This window comes from Cnephaeus nilssonii (genome assembly GCF_951640355.1).
Source record: "Cnephaeus nilssonii genome assembly, chromosome: 3".
NCBI classification, from domain to species: Eukaryota; Metazoa; Chordata; class Mammalia; order Chiroptera; family Vespertilionidae; genus Cnephaeus; species Cnephaeus nilssonii.
Genome location: NC_137074.1, coordinates 52,985,210 through 53,003,984, shown reverse-complemented (window position 1 = coordinate 53,003,984; position 18,775 = coordinate 52,985,210). Strand labels below are relative to the sequence as shown.

General features: G+C 39.8%; 1 protein-coding gene across 1 annotated transcript in view; it reads right to left on the bottom strand.

Annotated features, from left to right (window-relative positions):
• Positions 1-18,775, bottom strand: part of UBXN7 (UBX domain protein 7) — a 73,578-nt gene that overhangs the window by 19,391 nt on the left and 35,412 nt on the right. Inside the window, exons 3-5 of the mRNA XM_079764406.1 lie at positions 17,979-18,046; positions 7,336-7,401; positions 5,596-5,708 (exon numbers count right to left, since the gene is read on the bottom strand). Coding sequence (XP_079620532.1) covers positions 5,596-5,708; positions 7,336-7,401; positions 17,979-18,046 — 247 coding nt within the window. The remainder of the gene's footprint in view (positions 1-5,595; positions 5,709-7,335; positions 7,402-17,978; positions 18,047-18,775) is intronic.

Sequence of the window (18,775 nt, the reverse complement as noted above, 5' to 3'; positions counted from 1 at the left end):
TTGTGCAGGAGGCAGCCGATCGGTGATTCTCTCTCATCATTGATGTTTCTCTCCCTCTCCCTTCCTCTCTGAAATCAATAAAAATATATTTTAAAAAAATACAAAGGAAATGATATTTTATAATAATAGATATAAAATCAAGAAGAAAATATATTAAAACTAGAGGCCCGGTGCAGAAATTCGTGCACAGGGGTGTGTCCCTCAGCCCAGTCTGCACCCTCTCCAATCTGGGACCCCTCGAGGGATGTCCGACTGCCCGTTTAGGCCCGATCCCGGTAGAATCAGGCCTAAACGGGCAGTCGGACATCCCTCTCACAATCCAGGACTGCTGGCTCCCAACTGCTCGCCTTCCTGCCTTCCTGATTGCCCCTAACCGCTTCTGCCCACCAGCTTGACCACACCCTAACCTGATCACTCCCCTGCCAGCCTAACTGATGCCTAACTGTTTCCCTGCCAGCCTGTTTGCCCCTAACTGCCCTCCCCTGCAGGCCTGGTCACCCCTAACGCCCTTCCCTGCAAGGCTGGTCACCCCTAACTGCCCTCCCCTGCAGGCCTGGTCTCCCCCAACTGCTATCCCCTGCAGGCCTGGGTCCCCCCCCCCAATTGCCCTTCCCTACAGGCCCGGTCACCCCCAACTTCCCTCCTCTGCTGGCCTGGTCACCCCTAACTGCCCTCCCCTGCAGGCTTGATAGCCCCCAACTGCCCTCCCTTGCGGGCCTGGTCCCTCCCAACTGCCCTCCCCTGCTGGCCTGATCCCTCCCAACTGCCCTCCCCTGCTGGCCATCTTGTGGCAGCCATCTTTGATCATATGGGGGCAGCCATCTTGTGTGTTGGAGTGATGGTCAATTTGCATATCATTCTTTTACTGGATAGGGTAGAGGCCTGGTGCACGGGTGGGGGCTGGCTGGTTTGCCCTGAAGGGTGTCCCAGATCAGTGGGGGTTCCCTTGGGGCATGGGGCGGCCTGGGCGAGGGGCCTGTGGTGGTTTGCAGGCTGGCCACGCCCCCGGCGACCCAAGTGGAGGCCCTGGTATCTGGGATTTATTTATCTTCTATAACTGAAACTTTGTAGCCTTGAGCAGAGGCCAGGGCCGGCCAGGGCAGGCAGAAAGCTTGGCTTCCTCCATCATCAGGGCAACCCAAGCCTCCTGCTCGCTCTGTGGTCGCAGCCATCTTGGTTGGGTTAATTTGCATACTTGCTCCTGATTGGCTGGTGGGCATGGCTTGTGGGTGTAGCGGATGTACGGTCAATTTGCTTGTTTCTCTTTTATTAATGTAGATATGCACAGTACTTTTTAATGGAAATTGTGATTTTATTCCCCCCCCCCCACTGGTTTGCTATATTTGCCAACTTTGAATAAAACTAAATATAAGCTATGTATACAGTTTATTTTTTAAAAGTTTATCTTACATATTTTGTTACTGAATTGGTTCTTTATATTTTTAGCTAAAATATTTTTACTTACTAGCAGGACTTTTTTTGTGTGGCAATTATGAATCTTTTATTTTTTTTATTTTTTAATTTCTTCATTGATTAAGGTATTACATATGTGTCCTCATCCCCCCATTACTAGCAGGACTTTTAAAATTAACAAAGTATTCTTAGTAATTACAACTAGGTACATGTGAATTAAATGATAACAAATAAATATGCATTTATAATGAAAATAAGGACTATTATGGAAATTGTTCTGATTCTTTCTGTACCATATACTCCAGATTATGCCATTCAATCATTTAAGAAAGATTTATTGAGGGCCAATTATGTGCCAAAAGCTCTTCTAGGCATTGAATACAATGACAAATAAAACAAAGTTCCTGTGTTCATGGAAGCTACATGTTCCCTTGCCTAGGTAAGATCATTCATCCTAAGTGGGTCACTCAGCTACAGCTATACTGATTTCCTTGGCTGTACCAGAAATATACCCTAGTTCCTTTCAGCCTAACTATCTGCTGTTCCCCCTGATGTTCCTATGGTCCACATTCCTTCACTTCACTCAGGTTTCTGCTCAAATCTCATCCTTCAGAATCTTCCTTGATCTTCCTATCTAAAACAGTCTTCTCTCCTCACAATTACAAACATATGTGAAACCTATGAAATCAACCCTGCTTTTAATTTTGCTTAAGTATACATGCATCTTAGTGGCTCTAAACAACAAAAAATTACCCTCTTTTTCCCTTATTCTATTTTATTTTTTAAAATATATTTTTATTGATTTCAGAGGGGAAGGGTGAGGGAGAAAGAGATAGAAACATCAATAATGAAAGAGAATCATTGATCAGTGGCCCTCCTGTACACCTCACACTGGGGATCCAGCCCGAAACGTGGGCATGTGCCTTGACTGGGAATCAAACCGTGACCTCCTGGTTCATAGGTCGATGATCAACCACTGAGCCACGCTGACTGGGTCTCTTATTCTATTGTAGTTTATTTTCTCCCACTACATACTATAATCTAAAGGCACACCCTATCTCTCTATACTGTATATACATACACACACACAAAAACATGTTTTACATATATGTATATACATTTGATTTTTATTTGTTTATAGTCTGTTTCTCCCTCTTTTTTATAAACCTTCTATGGCAAGGACTTTGTGTAATTTGCACTATCTCCCAGGGGCAGAAACTGCTTATAGGTACCAGATATCCATTTTCTTCTAAGCACCTGGATTTCCTAGTGTCCCTTGCAGTAGGTGTAAGCATATTACCAAGTTCTGGTCAATGGGATGTGAGCAGAAGTGATGTATACAACTTCTAGGTTGTGCCTTTAAAGGAAAAAGGTATACCCTTCTCAGCCCCCTCCCTCCTTCATTCTGGCTAGAAAGCAAACATGGTGGTAAGCCACCTTGAATCATGTAGACAAAGGCAAGCAAGACCTAGGAAATAGAAAAAAAAGACAAAGAAAACTTGTGCTAATAACTTCACAGAGCAGAACCATCCTAATAGCCTGGACTTCTATATCTTGTTTAAGCTACTATTTTTTTTCTTCCTGGTCTCTCTCACATACAGTAAAATCTATCCCAACAAATATAATCCCTATTACATAGAACAAGGCCTTACAAAAGGAGGCCTCGATAAATATTAAATGAACAAGTAAATTAATCAGTCTCTTCAGAACCCTTGAATATGGTCTACCTCTAGTTACACTAAGACAGTCTAGTTTCTAAACCTGTAAAACTATGGCTCAGAGCTACATCTAATATTGTGCCCAAACCTATGGGCCCTGCCTGAGCAACCAAAGAGAGTCCGTATAATTTTTAACATTCACCTCTCTAAACATCAATGACTTAATTTTGCATATGACCTCCCTAATTTATATAAAACTAATAGATATATCATTAATTATAATGAAATGCCTATTTTTTCTGGGAGTGTTAATATCATTTAAAGATTAATGATAAAGTTTAGTATTAGTGAAAATATGAATAGATTATTGCAAACAATGCAGGTCATGAAATACAAAGAAAAAAGGTGATGTAACTTTAAAAAAATGAACAAAAAATCAGACAGTAATTTCAAAAAAGATTCACAGTTTACTTCAATGAGTCCAAAGTGACAAGATTAAATCAAGCACAGAGTTATTTGTTAAACCCTAGAGCAACTCAAAAGCTAATGAAAAGGAAAACATGGCAAAACAAACTCAGATCATTTTTGTCTTTCACATTGCTGCTACTCTCTCTCAGTGGCTATATTATCACCAGAACATTAGAAAGGATAGGCAGACAAGCACCTGGAACACTAGAAAGTATAGGCAGCTACCATGTTAAGATCATGAGGGAAGGATGAAGAAAACTGAGAAGGTATCTAACCTGACATATTTGAGCTGATAAACACCAAAGACTCCCTCAACTCTAGACTTTTTTACGTGACAAAAAGAAATCTTTTTTTTTTAATCCTCACCAGAGGATATTTTTCCATTGTTTTGTGTGTTTTTTTTAGAGAGAGAGTATAAGAGAGAGAGAAATATGGATGTGAGAGAAACACATCGATTGGCTGCCTTGAGGGCCTGGGCCAGTGGGAGCCTATAACCAAGGTACATGCCCTTTACCAGAATCAAACCCAGGACACTTTGGTCCGCAGACACTCTATCCACTGAGCCAAACCAGCTAGGGCAAGAAACCCTTTTTTAAAAAAAAAAATTGTTTTGATTTCAGAGAGAGGAAAAGAGAGGGAGAGAGAAACATCAATGATGAGAATAATCTATTGGCTGCCTCCTGCACCGCTCCTCATACCCCCACTGGGGGTTGAGCCTGCAACCTGGGCATGTGTCCTGACCAGAAATCAAACTGTGACCTCCTGATTCATGGGTTGACGCTTAACCACTAAGCCATACCAGCTGGGCAAAAGAAACCTTTGTTTGGTCAAATCACCATCATTTGGATCTTCTGTTACATGCAGCCAAACACTTTCAGGTTTTCCAATTCAAAAAATTAAAACTGAAGAGCAAGCTTATGGTTAAATTTCTTACCCTAAATACTTCATTTAGGCTAGTGTAAGAGTATGTCAAGGAAAAAAAAAAAAAAACATTTTTTAAACAATCATAATTCACTTTCAAATATGTGGCTGTAGCTACCAACATCATTTTTATGGTTATTGTTTGGCCTACTTTATTCTAACAGATAAGACTTAATCTTAAATGTAATTGATTTACATCAATGCAAATGCTATTCTAATGCAAAAGAGCATTAACAAGCTACTTAATACACAAAAGCAAGCTGTTTGAACATCTCAACAGAAGAATATTTAAAATCCTAACTAAATTCAGTCATTTAACAAATACTAGGTCCTATTAAATGCCAGAGACTAGGTCCCAAGATTTACCAAAATAAAAAGATGCACATTCTCCCTGCACTTATTAAGCTTATAATTCAGCAAATAATCAAATAAACTTGCTCTGGGAAGTTTTTCTTTGGAATTAACCAAGTTAAAGCCAAGAAGTAAGTCAGAATGTATTCTGCAACTACAGAGATATTCTTTTAAAATACACTGCCCTAGCTGGTTTGGCTCAGTGGATAAGAGTATCGGCCATCGGACTGAAGGGTACTGGGTTCGATCCAGTCAAGGGCACATTCCCGGGTTGTGGGCTTGACCTCCAGTAGGAGTTGTGCAGGAGGCAGCCAATCAATGATTCTCTCTCATCATTGATGTTTCTATCTCTCTTTCCCCTCTCCCTTCCTCTCTAAAATCAATAAAAATGTATTTTAAAAAATACACTAAGAACCCCCTAGAAATGTGGGCAAAAGATACCTACAAACAATTCACAAACAGCCAACAAACACATGCACACTATTCTCAGTAGTAATCAAAGATATGTAAACTGTAAAAAAGTAAGATAATAAAAGAACTATCAAAATGGCAGATTCTAAAATGATACCACACAGGCTAATAAAATGCTTTCATCAAGCAATCTCATATACTGCTGGTACAAATATAAATTAATGTAACCTTTTAGGTATCTCTCATGTCATACTTATTAGGATGCCAATTCTCTATACAGTATACTGAAAACTTTTTTTTCTCTTAGAAAAAAAAATGACATTGAAAATGCAGAAGAATTCATAGCTAAAGCTTAGAATTTCCAACTACTTACTGTTTCAAAGCTGCCCTTATGCATCAAATCAATGGGTGGCCGGAATAGATCTGCCAGGGTAGTTAATTTCTTATCTATGGCTCCTCCATTTCTTAACTCTTGTTCTTGCCGAACTGAAACACAGAAGGATGAGGAAGTTTCAACTAACCATAAAAGGAATAAATCTAACAATATAAAAACCATGTATCAATTGCAAGAATTACTGAACAATGTGCTTGACCTCAAATTGCAATTATTAAATGCTAATTCTGAAAAAAAATACAAAGCGAGGTAGGAAGGGAATTTTAAAACTTGGTGGTGGCTTTCTACCCAAAGATAAGGATAAAAGCAGAAATTTATATTAGTTTCACAATCAAAGTATTTCCTTCACATATTGAAAAATAACTTTATTATAGGAGAAAACTTTCAACTCCATTTATCTAGTTCTAAAAGTGATCTTAATTTACCTGTAGTTTCCAGCTATATTCCCAATCCTCAAAGTTTCTGGCAATAGTAAGAATGACCACTGCTATCACCTTCTCCTGGCAGGGCACAGGATTCCCTGGAAGACCTGAGTCAGTTTGGGTTCCCCTTCAACACTCTCCAAAGTTACAAGACCTACTTGTGCTCCAATGAGCTCATTATAAATCAACTACAAAATCAAACATGGTCCAAGAATTTCTCAAATATTCCCTCAAACGTAACTGTGCTTTTCTTTAGTTTCATTGCTAAATCAGTACTAATTCCTCTAAAAGTTTAAGGTCAAGACTCTCATTCTAACTTATTCCACAGAAATATATAAACCTATTCTAAACAACTGTAGCCAAAATGTTAATACTTGCTGCTTTGGGTGGGGCTTTTTCTTCTATTTTTCAATTCCCCATTGTGTTCACTGACAGATACTAGGATCTGGAGGGTAATCAGTTTTTTATTATAGTCAGTATTTGCGTACTCATTCAAAAGCTCATTAAGTTTGTAAATTAACTAATTTTTTACATTATCTCCATCTCTTATTATTCCATCACCAAATAGGTTAAAATTTAAAACAAATCAGGCTGGAAGAATTAATAACAATCACAGACTGAATTCATAATTTTACTTTTAAAATAAGGTGATTCTTCAAAGTAATTAGACCTCATATTAATCTTTTTAAGAAAAAGTATATAGCCTAGCCCAGTGGTCGGCAAACTCATTAGTCAACAGAGCCAAATATCAACAGTACAACGATTGAAATTTCTTTTGAGAGCCAAGTTTTTTAAACTTAAACTTCGTCTAACGCCACTTCTTCAAAATAGACTTGCCCAGGCCGTGGTATTTTGTGGAAGAGCCACACTCAAGGGGCCAAAGAGCCGCATGTGGCTCGCGAGCTGCAGTTTGCCGACCACCGGCCTAGCCAGTTTGGCTCAGTGGATAAAGTGTCAGCCTGCGAACTGAAGGGTCCTTGGTTCGATTCTGGTCAAGGGCATATGCCTGGGTTGCGGACTCGATCCCCAGTAGGGGGCATGCAGGAGGCAGCCAATCAAAGATTCTCTCTCATCATTGATGTTTTCATCTCTCTCTCTCCCTAAAATTAAAAAAAAAAAAAGAAGTATATAAATGAAACTAAGAACTCGACCTGTTAGCGAGTGTATAGGAACTTTTCCACTTTGTGGTTTTATGCGTGGGAGAGAGAGGGAAAAGGAAAGGAGGGGAAGACAAGGAGAGAGACAGACAGACAGACAGACAGACAGAGGGAGGATAAACTGATTCATAGATACCTACTAGTTTCAGTTTGAAAATCCCGAAAACCATCAAATATTGAACGTGCAGGCCGTCGTCTTTTAGGAGCTTTAAGGGGTAAAAACAGAATTATACAAAAATTTAAACATTAATTTTGAAACAATTCTAAAAACTTCCTTATCTATAAGTATTGGTTTTAAAACATACATGGATTCACAATGGTGCCCCCCTTCAAAAAAAATGAAGTGTTTTAAAAACCTTCAAATAATTCATACATAATTAACTCAACCATCTTCAGCCCAATGATTTTGTTTTACAAATGAGAAAATTAAGGTCCTGTTAAAGAGACTTGACCAAACCTGTGTATTTTACAGGTGAAGTCTAAAAAGCAATAGTCAAAATGTTATCTTCCTATACGTGTTCTCAAACCTAAAAAAAAATGCCAGATCATTTGTATACATTACAATAAATAAGGACATTTAAATGACTCTCTCAGTATGGGTAACAGTCACTGTTGGCTTATCGCATTCCTGGCCAACATGTAACCAGAACAATGTTCCATGTTAATTAATGATGATTAATAGTAAGATTAGATAGAAAGTATAAAAGTTCCCCATCTCATGTCAAAGCTTCTTTCCCAACAACCTGTGTTTGCTATCATATAGAATAATTCTAAGAACTATTGAGAAATAAACAAACAAAACAAACATACAGAACCACACATTAAAAATCTCATTTTCCTTTAAAGCATTATTGGGCTGTGTATCATTTATGCACATACACATATCAGTATTTTTATTTAAAAAGCACCATATCTCGCCCTAGCCGGTTTGGCTCCGTGGACAGTGTTAGTCTTTGGACCAAAGAGTCAAGGACACATACCTTGACCGGGGCCCTGGTCGGGATGCGTGCAGGAGGCAACCAACCAACGTGTTTCTCTCACATCAATGTTTCTCTCTGTCTTTCCCCCTCCTCTTACAAAAAATAAAATAAAATAAAAAAATCAATATCTTCAGGTGAGGATTAACAAAACAAAACAAGGACAGTATCTCTAGCAAAGGGATTTGGTTAAAAAAAAAAAAAGAAAGAAACTTTCATGTTTTAGTTTTGTATTAAAATTTTTAATTTAAATTGAATTTTAGTTGCATTACATTTATTTAAATTGAATTTTTAAAAATTTAAATATTGCATTATTTTTCCCTCCCTCCCTTAATTAATAAAGAATCAAGGAATGTCATTCTTTTCCATCTTGAAACTATTTTTGATCAAGAGGTCCTATGTCAAATATATGTTTCTAGCAGGAATAATGTATTCTCTCAAGAATGCCTTCTTAAAACTCATTATCAGATACATTTTAAGCATAATTAAGGAAGTAAGAGTATCTTAGGATAAGACAGAATAACTACCTAAGGTAGCATCCTACTATTGGTAAGGTAGTACATGAAGGTAGTTTTCTTCTACTTTTAAATTGCCAAAAGCAGGCCGGTCAATATTCTACGCATTCTCTCTCTCTCTCTCTCTCTCTCTCTCTCTCTCTCTCTCTCTCTCTCTCTCTCTCTCACAGCCTCCTTCCCTTCTCTCCCACTCTCTCTTTTTCCCCTGTACCACCCACCCTCAATTCAGCCCTTCTCTTTCAGGCTCTAGATCTCCTAGTTCTCATTAGGAGGGATTCTCACTAGTTCCTCTTATTGCTAGTTTTCTACCCAACCCCTTTTATTTCTTAGGTTATCTCATAACCTGTTTCCCCCTTATTTATCCTAAGTCTAACCAAGAAACTCCCAAGGCCACAATAACTCTAGCTCTACAACCATTACTCCTGCCTGCCTCTTCAGTACGTGGTTTCCTGGCTCTTCCAGACCATCTGCTATAAAGTAAACATCAGTCCTATGTACTCTCACTCTGCTGCCTACATAATGGGAGTACTGGTCACTGAGGCTAAAGAGACTAACCTACAAAGAGCTAAAAGAGCTGAAAGGAGCATCATATTTAGGAGAGTGGGGCAGGTGAAGAAAAAAATTTAGTGAGAAGAGTGACACTTTCACATTTTCACAAATCTGTTAATAACTGGCTTATTCTATTCTACAATCCGCTGCTATTCCTTTAAATTATATGAAGAAAATTAAAATTCAACCTTGCATAGACATGTAATTGTAAAGAGGACTATTTTTTTTTAATGAATCTTTATTGTTCAGATTACAATTGTTTCTCCTTTTTCCCCCCATATCTCCCCACCACCCAGTTCCCACCCCCCCTCTGCCCTTACCTCCCCCCCGCTGTCCTTATCCATAGGTATATGATTTTTGTCCAGTCTCTTTCCATACTCCCCACACAGACACCCCTTTCCCCCTCAGAATTATCAATCCACTCCCATTCTATGCCTCTGATTCTATTAAGTTCACCAGTTTATTCTGTTCCTCAGATTTTTAATTCACTTGACTTTTAGATTCACTTGTTGATAGATATGTCTTTGTTGTTCATAATTTTTATCTTTCTTCTTCTTTTTCCTCTTTTTAAAGAATACCTTTCAGCATTTCATATAATACTGGTTTGGTGGTGATGAACTCCTTTAGCTTTTTCTTATCTGTGAAGCTCTTTATCTGACCTTCACTTCTGAATGATAGCTTTGCTGGGTAGAGTAGTCTTGGTTGTAGGTTGTTGCTATTCATCACTTTGAATATTTCTTGCCACTCCCATCTGGCCTGCATGGTTTCTGTTGAGAAATTAGCTGATAATCGTATGGGAGCTCCCTTGTAGGTAACTAACTGTTTTTCTCTTGCTGCTTGTAAGATTCTCTCTTTGTCTTTTGCCCTTGGCATTTTAATTATGATGTGTCTTGGTGTGGTCCTCTTTGGATTCCTTTTGTTTGGGGTTCTGTGCGCTTCCTGGACTTGTAAGTCTATTTCTTTCATCAGGTGGGGGAAGTTTTCGTTCATTATTTCTTCAAATAGGTTTTTAGCATCTTGCTCTCTCTCTTCTTCTGGTACCCCCATAATTCTGATGTTGGTTCGCTTGAAGTTGTCCCAGAGGCTTCTTACACTATCTTCAACTTTCTGAATTCTTTTCTCTTCATGCTTCTCTGGAGGAGTGTCCTTGGCCTCTTTGTATTCCAAATCTTTGAGTTGATTCTTGCGATCCTCTAGTCTGCTGTTGGGTCTCTGTATAATATTTTTTATCTCAGTCAGTGTATGTTTAATTTCTAGTTGGTCCTTTTTCATATCCTCGAGGGTCTCATTGAATTTATCGGCCTTTTCCATGAAATTCTTGAAAAACCTTATAACCGTGGTTTTGAACTCTATGTCCAGTCGCTTGTTTTCCTCCATTTCTTTGGTTTGTGATCTGTTTCCTTGCCTTCTCATTTTCTCTGCTTCCCTGAATTGGTAGGGTAGCTTTGTGTACTAGATGTCCTATTGGTTCAAAGGGTCAGCCTCCCAGTTACTTGAGGTGGACACTCTTGGTGTACCCTTGTGAACTGTGTGTCCCCCAGCAGGAGCTACAGCAAGAACTAGTTTTCTCCTCCTTTGCTTGGGCGGTTTTGGAGCAGTCTGACTGGAGCTGCAGTTAATTTGGTTGAGCTGCCACAGAACAGGCCATTTATATGCAAAAGCCGCTGTGTGGAGCCTGGGCGGGTTTGTAGAATGTGCGGGGCGGGGTCTCAGGGCTGGGCGGGGTCTCAGGGCGTCACTAGGCTAGGGCGTGGCCAACGGCGATGGCTGGCGTCAGCCGTCTCTGCCTTTCCGCGTTTCCAAGTCCCTGCGCCCCGCGCTCCAGCGCTGTAAAACAATGATTGCTGGGCGCACCTCTGCAAAAAAGTCACTCTCACTTTCCGACCCGATGGCCGAGAGTCCAGCTTCTCCCCGTAGGAGTCTGGGTCCCCCGCGTGTCCCCAGAAACTGGATTTCAGAGTGATCGGGAGCTTGTCTCCCTTTGGGTTGAAGAAAAGCCGCGCACCCAGTCGTCCGCCGCCAGCCCGCTTCGCGCGCCTCCGTACCTCAGCTTTTCAGCGTTTGTGCTCCTTTCTCTCCTTAGTTGTAAATCTACCACTCAGCCAGCTTTCCCGTGGTTCTGGGTGGTAGACGTTTTGTCTTTTAGTTGTATTTTTGAAATTGTTGTGTGAGGCAGCAGATTAGTTGTTTAACTATGCCGCCATCTTGGTTCCTCTCCCCCAAGAGGACTATTTTAATAGTGCACCAAAATTCAACCAGTGGTTGCAATTTAGAATCTGATTATCTTGTTAATGAACTTTTCATATTCTGCTCCATTAAAGTCCATAGGCCTATGGAGTAGGCAGTCTCTAAGACTGCTCCCAATTATCTCTGTCTCCTCATAGTCATAACCTGTGTGTGGATATCCTGAGATGAGCAGGATCGAATAGAATGTGGCAGAGGTATGTCACTTCCAAGATTAGATTTAAAAAGATGATGGTGGCTTCCATCTTGGGAAGCCCTCTCTGGCTTTCTCATTTGTTCTTTGGTAGGGATCTGATATCTCCAACCAACCAACAGCCACATGAGTGGACTCAGAAAGAGAGATCTTCCTCTATTCAAGCTATGAGATGAGTGTAGCCCTATCTGATACCTTGATTATACCCTTGTGAAAGACCCTAACCAAAGGCACCTGGCTAAGCTACACCTGGATTCCTAACCCACAGAAACTGAGAAATAACAAATGTTTGTTGTTTCAGAATGCTAAATTGTGGAACAATTTATTACACAGCATTAGATTATAATCCAATGGGAGTACATCTTTTGCCTATGTACAGTTTTATATCATCACTAGAGGCCCGGTGCACAAAATTTGAGCACATGGGGGGGGTGTCCCTCAGCCCAACCTGCACCCTCTCCAACCCGAGACCCCTTGGGGGATGTCTGACTGCCGGCAGTCAGACATCCCCTCATAATCCTGGACCGCTAGCTCCTAATAGCTCACCTGGCTGCCTGCCTGGTCACCCCTAACTGCTCCCCGCTGCAGGCCTGATCACTCCTAAATGCCCCCCACCTCCGCTGGCCTAGTTGCTCCTAACTGCCACCCCTGCTGGCCTGGTCGCCCCCACCTGTCCCTCTCTGCCAGCCTGGTTGCCCCCAACTGCACCTCCCCCCCCCCTCGGCCTGGTCACCAGTAACTGCCCCCTCCCCCCCGGCCAGCCTGGTCACCCCTCGCGCCACCCACCCACCCCCGCCACCAGCCTGATCGCCCCATGAAGCCTGCTGTTCAATCGTTTGGTCGTCCCTCACTAACCCTCACTAACCCCCCTGCCGGTCTGGTCGTCAGTAGCCATCTTGTGAGGGTGTGGGGGTTAATTTGCATATTACCTCTTTATTATATCGAATGTATTGATCTTTTGGAATTATCTATTCAGTCCTAGCCAGTTTGGCTCAGTGGATAAGAGTGTCGGCCTATGGACCGAAGGGTCCCAAGTTCAATTCTGGTCAAGGGCACGTACCTTGGTTACAGGCTCCTCCCAAGCCTGGGCCCTAGTCAGGGCTCATGCAGGAGGCAAGTAATCAATGTGCTTCTCTCACATCGATCTTTCTCTCTGTCTTAACCTCTCTCTAAAAATCAATGAAAAAATATCCTCAAGTGAGGATTAACAAAAAATTAAAAATATGTTCACTGAGTTATGCAAACAATTCAAATATTAACCATTTCATTACGCAATATTTTAAAAATCACCATTTTAACATCACCAATAATCTCATCAGAAAGTCTTTAAAAAGTGAGGCATGCCCTGGCTGGTTTTGCTCAATGGATAGAGCGTCAGCCTTCGGACTGAAGTGTCCCAGGTTCGATTCCGGCCAAGGGCACATGCCTGGGTTGCGGGCTCGATCCCCAGTGGGGGGCGTGCAGGAGGCAGCCAATCAGTGATTCTCGCTCATCATTGATGTTTCTATCTCTCTCTCCCTCTCCCTTCCTCTCTAAAATCAATAAAATATATATTTTTTTAAAAAGTGAGGCACTATTAGGCTCACAATCATGGATATAAACTTCCTAAATTCCAATTTCTGACTGAAAACTTTTTTAAAAAAATCCTCAACTGCCCTGACCCGTTTGGCTTAGTGGATAGAGCGTCGGCCTTCGGACTGAAGGGTCCCAGGTTCGATTCCGGTCAAGGGCATGTACCTGGGTTGCAGGCACATCCCCAGTAGGAGGTGTGCAGGAGGCAGTTGATGGATGTTTCTCTCTCATTGATGTTTCTAACTCTATCCCTCTCCCTTCCTCTCTGTAAAAAATCAATAAAATATATATTTAAAAAAAAAAATCCTCAACTGAGGATATTTTTTCCACTGATCTTTAGAGAAAGAGTGGAAAAGAAGGAGGAGGAAGGAGGGGGAAGGGGTGGGGGAGGGGGGGAGAGAGAGAGAGAGAGAAACATCAACGTGAGAGAGACATATTGATTGGTTGTCTCCCACACATGTCCCAACTGGGGCTGGGGATCAAACTTGCAACCAAGAGACATGTCCTTGATCAGAAATCAAACCCAAGACTCTTTGGACTAACGCTCTAACCACTGAACAAAACCGGCCAGGGCTCTGCTTAAAGCTTTTAAAAAAAAAAATCACTGGTAACAAATAATATCAGTTGTTTGCCTTGAAGCAGTAACAGGCTTTGTTCATATTTTAAAAAATGTCTGTCCAATACCTAAATCTAAATAACCATAGTCTGTACAAAGGAAAAAAAACCAAAAACAAATGGACTATATCAAACTAAAAAGGTTTTGCACAGCAAAGGAAACCATCAACAAAACAAAAAGACAACCTACTAAATGGGAGAAGCTATTTGTCAATGCTACATCTAATAAGGGGTTAATATCCAAAATTTATGAAGGACTCATGTAACTCAACACCAAAAAAAAAACCCCCAAACAATCCAATTAAAAAATGGCAGAGGATGCCCTGGCTGGTTTGGCTCAGTGGATAGAGCACCAGCGTGTGGACTGAAGGGTCCCAGGTTTGATGTTGATCGGGGGCATGTGCCTGGCTTGCAGGCTCGATCCCCAGTGGGGGGCATGCAGGAGGCAGCCGATCAATGATTCTCATCATTGATGTTTCTATCTCTCTCTCCCCTCCCCTCTCCCTTCATCTCTGAAATAAAAAAATATTTTTTTTAAAAAAGGCAGAGGACCTGAATAGATACCTCTCCAAAAAAGACATACACATGACCCACAGACATATGAAAAGACACACTCAATGTCACTAATTGTCAGAGAAATGCAAATTAAAACCATAATGCTATATCACCTCACACTTTTAAGAATGGCTATCAATAAATACACAAACAGCAAGTGTTGGCGAGGATGTGGAGAAAAGGGAACCCTCATGCACTGTTGGTGGGAATGCAGACTGATGCACCAGTATGGAGGCTCCTCAAAAAATTAAAAATGTTGCCCTGGCCAGTTTGGGTCAGAGGTTAGAGCATCGGCCAGAATACTGAAGGGTCGTGGATTTAATTCCAGGTCAAGGGCACATATCTCAGTTGCAGATTCAATTCCCAGCCCCAGTGAGGGCACAAGTGGGAGGCAACCTATCAACGTGTCTCTCTCATGATGATGTTTCTCTCCCCCCGCTCCCCATTCTCTCTAAAAAAAAATCAATGGAAAAAATATCCTTGGTAAAGATTAACAAACAAACAAAAAATCCCACAGTTTGTCAGCAATTAAGTAAAAATAATGTTCCATAAAAAAAGCAGCTAGTTTAGCTTGCAACTCAAACAATTGTACAAGAACTTTTCCTTAAAACTACAGTACTTCAATATGCAGAAGTGTTTTGTGCACACATCCTATTTCATCAAACAGAATAGTTTAAAAATATGTATTCAAGGGTTAAGATTAAATGAAATTAATTTTTACTGCTTCATCAAGAATTATTAAACAAAATTGTCTTTTTTTAAAAACTGCAAGTGTGTGGCAGTGAAGAATTTAATGAGTAGTAAGTAGTACAGTTTGGTGCCACTACCCTGATTTAATTAAGATGCAGCAGTTTAACCCATCATTACTTTTTTTTTAAATATTTTTTTATTGATTTCAGAGAGGAAGGGAGAGGGAGAGAGTGAGAGAAACATCAATGATAAGAGAGAATCATTGATTGGTTGCCTCCTGCATGCCCCCTACTGGGGATTGAGCCCGCAAGTTTGCGGGCTCAATCCCCAGTAGGGAGCATGCAGGAGGCAACCTTGACAAGAATCGAACCCGGGACCCTTCAGTCTACAGGCCAATGCTCTATCCACTGAGCCAAACAAGCTAGGGCCCATCATTACTTTTGAGCCATCAATCCAAATATCAACACCGTGAAAAAAAGCAAATAACTTCTTAGCATTATTATAAAAATAGTTTTGATCTTACAGACACCCTGAAAGGTTATTGGGAACCCTTGATCACACTTTAGCCCAGCTGGTGTGGCTCAGTGGTTGAGAATCAACCTATGAACCAGAAGGTCAGAGTTCAATTCCCCGTCTGGGCAAATGCCAGGGTTGTGGGCTTGATCCCCAGTGGGGGACATGCAGGAGGATGATTCTCTCTCATCATTGATGTTTCTATCTCTCTCTCCCTAAGGTCCTCTATGAAATCAATAAAAAATATATTTTTTTTAAAAAATCACATTTTAATACTGTCCTAAAAACAAATAATTCTCCGAAGACCTTCCTTAAGTTATAATAAGGTCCAATAGTAACAGTCAGACTGAATTCCCAACTGTATAAAGTCATTCTCATCCCCTTCCTAATGTATATCAAACCAGAGGTAAAAGGAGGAAAGTGAGATTTCAAATGGGAACTCTTTTGCCTCTGTTCAACAATAAACAGCACAAAATCTATTTCCTGTTGTCTCTCTCCACTCAAAGATCTCGCCTTCTTCCTTGCAATAAAGAAAAGATAGAGCTCCCAAGGTATTTACTCCTTGGCTCTAAAAATCTATTCATAACATTTATATTTTTAAAAATTATTACTTGCTTTATTCTGGTATATTAACAACACAATGGCTAAATCAAACAACACAGAAAGCACATATTATACTTCAATATTCAGATCGTATCATTTTCTTCCTTCCATCTCTATTTCTGAATTAAAACAGTGTATTATATTTTATTTCTTACTACAGTAAACTCCAAAGTTAAAGATCAATCTTTAAAAAAAAACACAAACTCTCAACTAAGGTGCTTTTTCAAATCAAAAGATATGGCCCTGGCCTGTATGGCCCAGGTGGTTGGGCATCATCCCATGCACCAAAAGGCCGCAGGATCGATTCCAGGTCAGGGCACATACCCAGGATGCTCACTCAATTCCCAGTGAGGGGTGTGCAGGAGGCAACGAATCAATGGATGTTTCTCTCTCACACTGATGTTTCTCTCTTGCCCTCTCACTTCCTCTCCCTCTAAAATCAAAGAAAAACATTAAAAAAAAAAAAGATATGCCGAAACCGGTTTGGCTCAGTGGATGGAGCATCGGCCTGCGGACTGAAGGGTCCCAGGTTCGATTCCGGTCAAGGGCATGTACCTTGGTTGCGGGCACATCCCCAGTAGGGGGTGTGCAAGAGGCAGCTGATCGATGTTTCTAATTCTCTATCTCTCTCCCTTCCTCTCTGTAAAAAATCAATAAAATATATTTTAAAAAAAAAAAAAGATATGGTTTATATAAAACTAACAAACAAAATAGAAACAGACTCATAGATACAGAGAACAGACTGACAACTATAGAGGGGAGGGAAGAGGGGACTGGGTGAAAAAGGTTTAAGTAAAAAAGGATTAAAAAAAACACACAAAAACAAACAAACAACCCTCATAGACAGATGATGGGGAGAGATAGGAGAGTGTAAAGGGGGGATAAGTGGTGATAGAAAGAGACTTGACTTGGGATGGTAAACACACAATACAATATACAGATGATGTATTATAGAACTGTACCCCTGAAACCTTTAATTTTATTAACCAATGTCACCCCCATAAATTCAATTTTTAAAAAAATATGGTTTATATGCTTTTCTTTATCCCTGTCTATTTTTTTCTCCTTTAGTCTAGTTTACCTATAAAACTTTTCATGGGCCTATTTCTCTGCATTACTGTCCTCAGTATGTACTATATAGATTTCTATGCATTTGTCTACCCAACTAGATTACTTTATCTTCAATTTTTTAATATACCTTTTAATGTCTACAATATTTGGCTCCCAGAAGGTAAATAAGTGTTTATGAAACTAAAACTATAAATTTTCTTTACATCTGATTAAACATCCTATTTTCTACCATATTTTCTTTGCACCCAGATAGATATAATTTTTTTTAATATAGATATGGTATCATTTCCTCTGTTCAAAATAGGAATAGCTTGTCTAGAAATTAAGAAAGAGTGAATGTAAGGCATATCAAGACAGTAAGATTATGACAGTCAGGTAGGTATAAAACATAAAAATAATTGGAATCTTTAATGAGATTGACTGGTTTCCATTATAAGGCACAGTTCTTTTTGCTAATTTTACTCCCTTTGGCTTCCTGTAACAAATATCAACGTTTTAATCTGGTTCACTCCTTGGAAAGATCAATTGTATCACTTTCCTGAGAAGAGTACAGAATTACAAGATAAGAATTGACTCTATACTTGAAGTAACAATCTGAGCAAGCCTTCACATCTTTTGATTGCTTCATTAAAATCCTAGAAACAACAACAAAGTCAAACAAAACTAAGGAAAAAAGGGAAACTTACCACCAAACAAAGGTTCTGGTTCTACCAATATTTCCTGCTTTTGAGGAATTGGGGCACGAACTTCTTCTCTATTAAAAAAAGTGGAAAAATATCAAAATGAAAATGTTTTTTTGCTACCTGTTCCCACTGTAACTATTGTGAATGCATTCAAATTAATAAGTAAAATGAATACCAATCCTAGTGAATTTTAGGAACCACAGCGATAAATGATTGTTAGATCGTTTCCATATAGAGATCAATTGGAATAAAGTACATGGCACAGATATCTCAAATAATTTACAAAAAGAACAAACAAAAGTAAAAAGTATTTCCCCTTTCCTCTCAAGTTCTCTACCCTAAATTCTTTCCAAAAAAAAAGAGAGGGAATTAAAAAAAAATTTAATTGAAAAATATTGGCTTAATAAAAGCACTATTACTACCATATAAAATAATTAACCTTTTGCACTCGGATGTCGAGTGTGACTCGACACAGTTAGCATCGGTAGCAGCTCTTTTTATACTCTTAGAATGTATCAATAATTTGAAATATAAAAAAAAATTCAAATTAATAAGTTTGTATGAAAAGAAACTCCAGTTTTTTATTCTACTGCCGCGCTTTGTAAAATCTGGGGTATTTAAAAAATTAAATCCCGAGTAGAATAAAGGAATTGAGAAAAAAGCAAGCGAGTGCAAAGGGTTAAATTACACAGATATAGTAAAATAAGCTTAAACAAACATGCAGTGAATTTGAGTTTTATGCCAGTTATGAAGATGGCCAACATAAGTATTGCCCTGAATTATTTATTAAGTAGACCCTA